Here is an 11,649-nt window from a genome sequence, read left to right on the forward strand (position 1 = left end):
TTCCTGTGTGACCCAGACCTCGGCCTGAGGTCAGGTTAGCCTGGTTTAGGAATTAATGACGGGGAAATGGTGCTCCTACTCTATTCTTGTCCTGGCTGAAAATAATCCAGCCACGTTCAGTCAAGTTGTCCTGTGCACAGTCATCCAAAACCTGCTTGTTTTGGCCACATTTTCTATCTTAACGTTTAATCAAACCGACAATAAAACAAAACAAAAACAATAAGCAAAATGGCACACCGAATCAGCACACACTCAGCCTTTTGTAATGTCTCTCTGTACAGTTTTATTTACATGATACTATTCTGTTGTAATGCTGGATAGCAAGATTATATGTAATACATAAATATCAACACAGTTTTGTTTTTTCTTTTTTTGTACAAATTTGCATATAACTAAGAATCAGAAAGGAAAAACTCAAACGGATACATACAGTTATCTTTAAATGAAAAAACAAAACAAAAAACACATCCATACGGGGGAGAAACAAGTCACAAACATACATCGGTTTCAATGTGTCAGGCAGCCATGAAAACACACTGTCGCACAGGTATGTGCACGTGCACTCACACAAAAACACATGCACACTTTTTTTCCCCTCCTTCCCCCCCCCCCCCCCCCCCCCACGGTGCTCTTTAGCAGACACACAGAGACCAATAGCTGTTAGACAGATGAGAAGTTACATCTAATCTTGGTATCTATTATTTTTCATAAATCTAGCTCTGGCATGCTCCTGTAGTTCTGTAAACATGTGCTGATAAACTGGGTAGCTCCACAGTCAAAAGGGATAAGGAAGAGGTGAGGACAGAACACACACACACACACACACACACACACACACACACACACACACACACACACACACACACACACACACACACACACACACACACACACACACACACACACACACACACACACACACACACACACACACACACACACACACACACACACACACACACACACGAATGTTTTGTTAGCGCATTTAAAAAAAAAAAGAAAAGAAATCATGGTTCACATACCCTAACTCCATCAATGCACTGAATACATGTGCTAACATCAGTACAATGGAAGAGAAAAATAAGCTAATAAAACATAACAGATAATTGTCTTTCAGCAAATAAAACATCTGAAACCCTAAGTTGAATGATATTTGTGAAACACTAAACACAGATGAAGAGTGACTCATGCATTTATCCCATTCATTCATGCCCCTACAATATTGAAGCCTACATTCACCCTACCAGACCCACGGGGGAAGGGTGCCATCCTTCCCCTCAGGCCACACGTCGGCTCACACACACATACACACAAACACACACACAGTCCTGCAACAGTTGGTGGAACTCCTTCAGCGAGTAATTTGTGTGTCCCCGTCTAGCATGATACCTCCAAACAGCCTCAATCAAAACCCATCAAAGTGAAAACAAGGTGTGCCGATTGGAGGGGTTAGGGGAATTACCGACGCCGACTGTCACGATGATCAACTGCTCTGATGGGGTCGAAGCTGACGAAAAAAGCAAAAGGGAAGACAACGTAGCTTAACGCGGCAGCCGTGAGGTAGGTAAAGCTAGGAAAAGACAACGCAACAAATCCTCCCCTCCTCGTGCGAGGCAGGAGACGCTGACCGACTCCAGCGCCGACGGAGCACAGAGCGAGAAGTTCAAAGGTTGAGGGACACAACTTGTATGGACTGTTTCTGTGTAGTCTGAATGCTTTTGAGAGACCAGCCAGTGTCTTGACACGTGGCGGCGCGGGTTAAATGGCCGTCTACGGTTTGGCACAATAATGGCGCCTGGTATGGGTGAGAGGAGCACAGCTTATCCTGGACATGTAGCCTGGTCTGCTCTTAGTAAGACAATACATATTCTTAGAAAAAACAAAACAAAACATCGGACTGAACGGCGGCAAAAAACGAGAAAAAACAATAAACAAAAAACCACACCACAGAAAACAGGATAAAACAAACTAATGAGTTAATCAAAAAGAAAAAAAAAAAAAAAAAAAAAAAAAAAAAAAGAGGGAGAAAAGTGATCATTCATGCATCTTCCTCAGACAGGATCTTTTACTTTTTTCTTTTTTTCCTCTCTGTGATCTTCTTGAGGTTGTAATTTTGTAAATCAAGTCTGTTCCATTCTCATTTATGCTCATTTCAAAGGTTCGCACTCGTACTCCAGTCTTTTGTCAATGGTGTTTCATCGTTGCTGCCACTGCTGCTCTGTCTCATCTATTATATTCTCTGGATCTTGTCAGCCACTACCACGGGATTCTCTTTGCGGATCTTGGCGGCAGCCTCGGCCTTGTAATCATAGGGACAGTTGTGCTTGTCAGAGTACCGGTGAATGCCGCAGAACAGGTTGCCACAGCGACAGTCGAAACCTGGATGCGCAAAAATCAAGGGTTAAAAGCTGGAATGGGAGCGTTTCACAAGTGCACTGACGGAAATTCATGCTGAACTGCGACCTGCTCACTTACCTGTGAGGCCCACTCTCTTGCGGCACATAAAGCACCTGTTCTTCTTAGGTTTGGTGGTGTCACTCTTACTTTCCTCACTGCTAGAAGAGGCTACAGGAGTAGGGCTAGAAGCAGCAGGCTGGCTTACAACTACGCAGAAAGAAAGACAACAGGAGGGGGAAAAAATAGTCATAAGTCACGGAAGCCTTTAATGTGTCATTATCCCTTTAATTCCCAAATCAGCAAACAAGGCTGTTTGTCATACTTTTACAAGACAATGAAAGCCAGTGGCCTCTAAAATGTTGCATTGTTGTCCAAGATAATAGTAATTAGTATTTTCCTTATCTCTAAATTGCCCCTCTTGTTCTTGGCAGCAAAGAATACACTATTTTGAGCAAGCCTCTGGCAGGCAACGTTAAATCTGAGTGTCCTGAGAGTGGAGGTATTTTTAAACGGGTTTATTTTTAGACACACTCTCTTTCTTGGAGGCTGTAAGTGAAAACCAACAGCGGAGCTTAAGGTATGCAGCGAAGCATCAAAAATAAATCTGAGGCTACAGAAAGAACTATGAAGCAGTGTTTGCCTCGAGAAGTGTGTTTTTAAGCTGTCAACTAGGTATGTGTAAAATGCCTGCAATGTTGCCAGTAACCAATAGGAATGAAAGCATGTTTTTACCAGGCTCTAGGGGTTCAGGTTTGTCCTCTCTGGAGATGCTCATCTCTGTCATTTGCTGAGTCACAGGAAGAGATCCTTGAATGGTTCTGCAGGTTTAACCAGCGGGGAGCGAGGCGAGTCAGTCATCACATTGCTCATTCAATTTCAAGAAAAGTAACCAGCAAACATCACGAGAACTAATGGCAGCAGATACTGACCTAGACATGTCTGGTGAAGGGGCAGGGGAGGCATCAACCTTTGCTAGACTGGCTTCTAGTCTCTGGATGGCAGAAGCCTCTGAGGTAGGACTAGCAGTTGAGCCTGTATGATGACAATGATAATCAATTTAAAAATCCAAATAAATACAATCCAAGTGATGTGGGCATGCCAACAAGTGAGCTGAATAATAGAAACTGTTTTCAGCAGTTTCAGGCCTATCTAAAAATGTATTCAACGTCACTTCTCTTTTGGGACATATTCTCCCTTGTTCCTTGTTTCAAAGTACTGGCAATGTTTTGCATCATGAAAAACTTTAATGTTGGATCACAGAAGTGCTTAAAGGAGCACCCCATCACCCTGACCCTGTCTGTTATTATCCACAGTGGAGTAAAAGCTTTAAATATACTGATTAAAGTTCATGTATTTGTTTACATAGAAACTGATGTAATCAGTCTGAGCTGCAGTAACTCTGAAGGAGAAGACAAATCAAATTTGTGTGTGCGGTCTTACCCATTGGGCCGAGGGGGCTCATGCGGTCGCTGCTCTGCTGCCGTGTCAGGTGTTCCTTGTAGCATACGGAGCACATACCATTGGTTCTTGGGTTGCCATAGAAACCGCAACCTGTGGCACAAAGCATGGGCACTGGACTCTGGTTCGTCTCTTGAGCCATTGCTGAAAGAACGAGGGAGACAGAGTGAGAATGCTTCTTAGACCGACGTGCAGTTTGCAACACCAACACCTCGATCTGACACGTGCATGGAAGGAAAAAAAAGAAAAAAAAAAAAAGAACTGAAATGTTTTCCTGGACGCATTTCCACTCCTACCGCTCTTCCTGTTAGTCTGGTTCCAGAGAAACTGGTTGCAGTATCAACATAGCTGACTGATAACACGGCTGTCATTTTATGTAAATTCAGCAACAACTTTCTGTTTCGACTTGCCCTTTAGCCTGAATACAGTAATGAACGTGTCTCCGCAGGAAGCCCACAGAACACTCACTGTTCTCTGTTCAATACCTTTGGCAAAGGCTATGTATGTGCTCTGTTCTACAGCTTTGTTCACTGCAGTGTCACCTCTTCACTCCTGCTGTCTCTTTTGGTGGTTCTGAGAAAAACTGAGAGGTATTCCCATTATCCCCCCCACCCTCTGCTTTTTGTAGGCTTTAGTGTCAGCTGTTCTTCTTCCTCATACCAAATTCAGGCCCTTACTTCCTCCATCTAATTAAAAACATAAGCTCTGACTCACTCGCGGTATCATGATCGCAAAAGAACATACGAAACACTTCAGATTAAACAAGATTCTGTTTTTGCTAAATGGCACAAGGCTATAAGCGATAAACAAAGTAGGTCAGCTGTTTCACAAAGTGTTCCCCTCCCTACCCTTGGCTCTTGCCTTACAAGGCATTTCAAAACCTCCCTAGTCATTTCTCACCACGCATACGCCCAGAAAATGAGCGTGCATGTGCGTAACTTGGCAAAACAAGTAGTCCTGTGACGTTTGCTACCCGTCTTTGTGCAACAGCGCAGGAAGTTGTGTAATGGGAGACGGTGACTTTGAGGTGATTGATCAAAAACAGCCACATGAAAGGACAGATACACATAGAAGGCCTGGATTAGATAGGAAAGGAGAGCTGTGCCTGCCAGCCCTGTCCAGGCCATTTTACAATTCAACCGATCACCTATGATTCTTCTCCCCGCCCCACACACACAGAAAATAAATAAAAATAAAATATAAAATCCACACACAACAACGGGCTCATATTTCCTCTGTGAACAACCTTTGCCCTGTTCTGCTGCAACACAGCAGCTGCTTGCGTTGGTGTGAAGCTCCTCTATATTCTGGTCACGGACACAAACAGGGCAGGGGAGCTCAATGTTCTGGCAGTTGGTTTAGAACGTCCTGTCAGTCCACCCGAGGTGTCCTAAATAACAAGCGCCATTAGCTATCAGACCCCCACCCAAACCTGTCTTCCTACCACTTCCTCGTTTCTCTTCACCTGGATGTTTTCACCAGTGTGTCAATAAAGGGTCTCCTTGGAAAAGCCCACAAAGACCTTTTTTTCCTTTCATTTGTGTCACGTGTCCAACTGCTGACTGCTGAAAAATACCAGACAGGGGGACTCAGCTAAAAGCTAGTAACTAATGCGTAGCTCAAAATGCTTTTCATTTCAACCCCCTTTAAATGGATCATCAGTAATTTCCTTTTAAAGCTGACTGACTTATCAGTTTATCGTGTAGACTAGATGTAGACTGGAGGATTTTAGCTCCACGTTACGCAGAAACACGTCAATAAAAGAAAAGGTATTGATTTAAATTGCGACTAAATCACATCTGACGATGCAAAAACGTATTACAAAAGAGGCCCATAGCAGTTAACACATTAACTTTATGAAACAAAGGAACAATGGGTCCAGGTGTTTGATAAACAGCAGGCATGGTGACCTAATATTTACCAAGACCTTATAAGCACAGCGATAAGGTAAAAAAGACCACGCTGAATACTTGATAAGACTTGCATGTTTTTCGAAACAAAGGGGGATCTTCCAGAGATACATAAAGCATACTGAGGGTCATTACACATTCACCTTAATCAGTCCCTACCTATAACACCACTTAAGAGCAAAACATGCACTTGTGAATTATTCCAGACAATCCCATGAAATATTACAGATGTGAAATTGTAAAATACCCCAAACAAAAGGAAGTCGGGGGCTTTCCAGCACAGAGCAGATCATCAGTCACGACCAATAAACCCAACTTCCTTTCACAAAGTATCCAAACCCTTCACTATAACCAAATGTGAAAACTGGTCTGACTAGAAACTATGCCATTTGATTTCGGTGGACAACCAAAACTACTGCGGAAACAAAAAACGTACATGTGATAATCTCCAGCAAACAAAAGGGGGAAACTGTGCTTCTTTATCAGCCGCAAGCTAAGCTCATATTTCAGGCCCTGCTGGGCTTAAAAAGTCCTGAGTCACACTGAAGGGCAGGGGAGAGAAGGAAAAAACAAAACAATTGGGCTCGTCACATGCTATAAAATTTGCTCTTTAAAAATGGACAGTGTTGAAAACAAACCACGAGAAGCCTACGGGAAGATAACGGCACTAATGTTTTCTGAAAACCCACTGTCTAGACAGTGAGGTATCGGCTCCCTTTGTTTCTTCTTTCTTCCTTTGTCTGCAATCTCCCTGCTTCCTGTTTAGACATCGTTTTGTAGTTCGCCTTAATCGCTTTATTTGTACTGAAATGCGGTGTTCTGCGTGATTTAAGCGAAGCTATGCGGACAACCACGGTTATATAATCACACTAAGGCACTTAGAAAGAGACTTGGTGATGCCACATAGTTCTACACATCGAGCAAAGCTCGTCTGAGCCAAAGCTGAAACTACTTCCTCCATCGGCCGAAGCCGTGCGAGAACTTATATTCAAGAAAATGTTCTGTAGCAATTTCGAAAGCAACTCTCTCGCCCTCCTTGCCTATTCATCTTATGAATTTTCTATTTCTAGACAGGAATTAGCTGGCTTTGGTGCCCCATCCCCCAGCTCTCGGGACAAACAGAAAAATAGGCACAGCAACCAACTAGCTCGCTCCCTCCCTTGTTATTTTCACCTCCTTGGAAGAGACGGAATCACGTTCGAGGGCTTGTGACATTTCTACCCAGGAGGAGGAGATGGTGGTGATGGCAACTTTAACAAGCTAAAGAAATGGGGGGTGGAAAAAGCTTGTTTATCACACTCAGCCATCACGCACCGCCTGACCTTTCAATCCACCGTTAAAGGTCGCCATCACCGACCGCCACCTCTACAAACACCCATCGTTTGGCTGATTACCTCGATAAGCCGAGCTCACTTCCAAAATCATCCATATTCAGAAAAAAATCCCAAAAAACAATAATCCAAGATCATCACCTGCTAAAAATCGATGAAGTTTCTCGCGAGACGACGGGGAAAAGTGGCCGTTAGTGTGGGCAGCTGGAAAATGTCGATTGATTTCAGGTCCCGGTGAGGTCCTTTTCTCTTTCTTGCTTCGGTTATGTGCCGTCGTCCTCGGTGCCAGACAGGTTTAGAGGGGTTTTAAGTCTCCCTTCCTCGGCCTCCTACCTTCCTTCCTCTCTCTCTTCCTCTCCCGTTCCTTCTGTATGGATGTTTGTTTCCCTCTTTAGTAAGAGGAGTGGCGGGTGATGTCACGGGTAAAACAACGTGTCCCCATTGGCTACCCGCGGAGCCCTCGAGCTCTGTGTACAGATCTGCCAGAAAGGGAGGGCGCTGAAACTCAGTCTGCGCTTGCGCCACTTTGTGATTGCGTTATTACACATCAATTCGTCATCCTCCTACAAGGACGACCATATTGAGTAATCCACCTAAATGATAGGATGAATGAATAATGGTGCTGACAATGAGTGAATTAAAACAAGAAGAATGCAGGTCCGTGATCTGATTAACGGCCGATGCCTCTTTGTAGAAGATTCTACACACTTATCTGTGAGATGGCACTATTAATGTAACAGTCTCGCCCCTCCTGCTACTCACATGGCCTATGATTATTTCTGTCAGAAGAACAAATCAAGTACAGGTTGTAAACATGTTTTCCAGGAGACAGCCAAGCGGACTCATTTCACAACATTTGGCTTCAAACTGCTAATATCCCAGTTACTGATACTAAATAGTGACCTTGACATTATCAATACTGTTAGGCCCAGTGAGGGCCTAGTCAGTCGTTAGGCCCTGATTTTAACCCTATTTCAAATCAAAACTGCTAACATCAAACAGCTCTTAAAAATTGTGGATGAACTTAAAAATGTTCAGACATTGTAATTATTTTGTCGGGTCAAACTAGTCTTCACAAAGATAGCTGTATAAGAGAAAAACACCCGAGCACCTGTGTTGATGTTGGGGAAGTTTTCAAGAAAAACACATGAGCAGCACCATAAGATTGGAATTTTTTAAAGGTGTACATCTGTTAGAATAATGCCTTGAGGATATAATAAAGGCTGGCGCTAGTTTCTGGACTGTGACCACTGAAAGAGCTTAGGGTAAGCCCTTAGTGGGATTTCTGGGAATTTATAAAAGAAACTGAAAAGAGATTTTAGTCACAAAACATTACTCAAAGTGAGCTTTTAGAACTGCAAAATATCTTATTCTGCATAAATACAAGTAGTAGTCCAAATTGTGCCATTATGGGTAAGGCTATATTACCAAAGTAGCTGTGTTAAATATTTCAAATTAATTTACTAAAAGTAGAAAACATCTTACAAATTATTTTTGGTGGCTTGTCAAATGTCAAATTGGTAGCAAAGGCACTTTGGCCCTCAGTATTTCTAAAATAAAGTCTTTCGTTGTGGTAAAAAATGTTTATAGTGAAACAAAATAGTTGACACAAAGCTTGAGGGGTCGCTTTAATTGACTTTAACCCTTTGTATTTACGTCAACAGCCACCAGAGCATTACACCCACTGGATTTGTTTTTATGATACAAAATACACCTGTACTCTCCACTCACTTGCAAATGCGTCATACTACATAATTAAGTACATACATAGGGTACTATGCCCTAAGGTCTAACAAGTCTCTACATATCCCCTCCCACCTTGTCAGCATAACATCACACAAATCCCCAGGCACTACAGGTCAGACCTGAAAAAAACAAAAAAGCGTTGAAGTCGGGTGGTGTGAGCTTGTGTTTGGGGCGGGGGGGATGTTGTCTTCTCTCTGTGTGTCGATTTGTGGAAATCTAGAAGCTTACAGAAGTCTGGAAATCACTGAGATTTCTCAGTGTGTTTGATCTGGTTCAAACTAGCTTTATATGGAAACTGAAAAATGGTGGTAGCTAAGTGAAAGTAAAAGTGACTGCTGATCTTCAGCTGACTTTTTCAAGGGGAAGTCCCTCTCTTCCCTTCTTGCACACACACACACACACACACACACACACACACACACACACACACACACACACGCGGAAACATTGCTGCTAAAACTGGTTTCATCATACACAGATGAACAGCTTGTGGTCTGACCTACTTGTCTTTTATTAGCTTCCTGTGCTGTGTCCATTTGGACAGGTTTACTTGATTGCATATTTACTCGTTATTTTTATGGTATATTTTAAGAGTAAAGTATTTTAAAAGAAGAAAGGTAAAAATCATGAAACGACTGAAATGCTTTGTGTTTGATTGGGTGATTTGGAGAGTTAATAAAGCAACTGATCTCCAATAAGCAACATAACTAAAGGAAAATAGTGCATGAATGCCAACAAACCCTAAGGAAGACTCCTTACATGATCATAAAACAGCGTGTTTTTTGTACAAGTTAATATCACGTGGCATCACAGTTTTATTATCTTTTGAGATTTTCAGAAAGACAAGCTTTGATGACCATGACTTCTTTTATATAGCCTTTATAACCCATTCTTTCTTTTCTAATCAAACCTCAGTAAAAAGATTCCAGTTATAGTTTAGATCACAGCTCACATATTACAACACAGGCTCAAAACAGTGCTTGTGGCAACCCACCACACTGCATTTTCATGCTAATGGTCTTCTGTGGGTACATACATGCGTGTAGCACTATCCCTCTGTTGACATTAGCCCGAAAGATTTTCATATGTGAATGAAGAAGGGTGGATGGAAGACTAGGATTACACTGAGGTCTTTGTGCGCATGTGTTGTGTTAATACACAGGCCTGCAGGGAGCAGACGAGAAGGAGCATGTGTTGAAATGTATATCTGTTCCGTATGTGAAGGTTCACGGGTTTCAGTGAGAGGAGGGGACAGCCGAGGAGAGAGTGGGAGGTGTTGAGTATCATTACCCATCCCCCTCGCTGTCATAGCTAGGCTTTTGTATCTGTTTGTTGTAGCAGTATGTCCCTTTCTTATACATTGACATGTCATACACGTGAGGGGCTGAGCAACAATGCTGCCGTGGCAACAGATGCCTACAATTTCTTTTGTTTTCTTTTGTTGTGTGTGTGTGTAAGGGTGTGAGGATTACTTATGTGAATCTGGAGCAGCCTGTCTGTAGTTACTAGGCAGATATTGGTCGACCCAACACAAACACACACACACATGCATGTGCAAACACACACAGAGGCACAGCTTGCCTGTGTCTGGCGTCGGTGTGGTGAGGCACTGTCGATAAAGGGGCTAGTGGTGGAGATGGCAGCTTATCCATTTACATAAGCTGTGTGTGGGGCTTGATAAGCTCTGACTAAAACCATCGGTTCTAAACTTGATCTCCCTACCCTGCTCTGTCTACGCTCGGCTTTATGCGCAGCCCCCATAAAGAAGGGGGTGGTACTGTTTGTGTGTAGATGTTTGTGTGGTCTGCAGTAAATAAAGAGAAGCATTTTTCATGAACAGACGGTGTCTATCTGATGTGGTGGGAGATCAGGGAGAGATTTGCTGAAAATTCCTGTTACTGAAAATATTCAGGAAACACTCAGTGAAGCACTTTGGAATTAGAGAACGCTTCCAAGAGATAGGCAGACAGAAAATTAAAGAGACGCAAACCATTAAAGGGGAAGAATGAGCAGCACAACAGGCTCAAATTAAGGACCACTGAGTCTGTTGCTTGTTCTGGTACTGCACACCTCCCCTGAACCTCTCGTGAATGTGCTTCTTGTTATTTGTGAGCAGGGAGGAGTTCCCCAAAAGTTTCCCACCACAGTCTCTATCTAAAGTCCCTCCTCCTCCTTCTTTCCTCTTCACACACAAGCCTCACTGTACACGGGTATCTGGGTAATTGTTGGATTAATATGGAGTGTGTGTATAGACTTGTGCACACATGGTTCGTGTAAAAGGCCAACGAAGAGGTGGTGCATATGCATTTTTAAAAAATCAGTTGCCATTTACAGGCTCTGTGTGGGTTTGCCCTTCACAGCTGATATAAGACACTCTATGTATGACCTGACCACATGCCTGCATGTGGTGATCAAATGTGAACCCCTGCATGTGTGCGTGTGTGTGTGCAGCAGATGTCCTGTGGCCCAGACTGGCTGGTCTTTGTTGCTGCTCCCTCGTGCAGACGGGCCTAGCCACGTGCTCCTCTGACTGCAAGGGCAAGCCACACCTCCACCACTGTAATCTGTCAATTGCAGCAGCCAAGTCCCACCCATAAAAACACCCACAGTCTGCCAAGGTCTGCTTGCCTGCTCGATGACGCTGCTTTACTCACGCATACTTACCATGCTCTCTTTTTGTCTCTCGCTCACACCTACACACATCTGTTGCTGGCCCATGAACATGGTGTGCAAATTTGAGCAGCTCACTTTCTCTTCATCCATGTAACCCGTTTATTTTTCCCTTTCCCCCTCTGCCTGCTTTTGAT

The 11,649-nt window shown here is 43.3% G+C and overlaps 1 protein-coding gene across 2 annotated transcripts; it reads right to left on the reverse strand.

The window, feature by feature from the left end:
• Positions 1-258: 258 nt before the first annotated feature.
• Positions 259-7,478, reverse strand: zfand5a (zinc finger, AN1-type domain 5a). 2 transcript variants are annotated; one of them, XM_085181535.1, is made up of 6 exons: positions 7,160-7,478; positions 3,838-3,999; positions 3,327-3,429; positions 3,130-3,215; positions 2,476-2,604; positions 259-2,379 (listed from the first exon to the last, which is right to left on the reverse strand). In XM_085181535.1, exons 1-6 carry the CDS (start codon positions 7,188-7,190, stop codon positions 2,231-2,233), a joined length of 660 nt encoding a protein of 219 aa, XP_085037661.1. In that variant the 5' UTR covers positions 7,191-7,478; the 3' UTR covers positions 259-2,230. The 2 variants fall into 2 exon arrangements, with proteins under 2 accessions (XP_085037661.1, XP_085037662.1); XM_085181536.1 differs by having other exon boundaries at positions 7,238-7,476.
• Positions 7,479-11,649: the final 4,171 nt, after the last annotated feature.

Source organism: Neolamprologus multifasciatus, chromosome 12, assembly GCF_963576455.1.
Source record: "Neolamprologus multifasciatus chromosome 12, fNeoMul1.2, whole genome shotgun sequence".
Classification (NCBI taxonomy): domain Eukaryota; kingdom Metazoa; phylum Chordata; class Actinopteri; order Cichliformes; family Cichlidae; genus Neolamprologus; species Neolamprologus multifasciatus.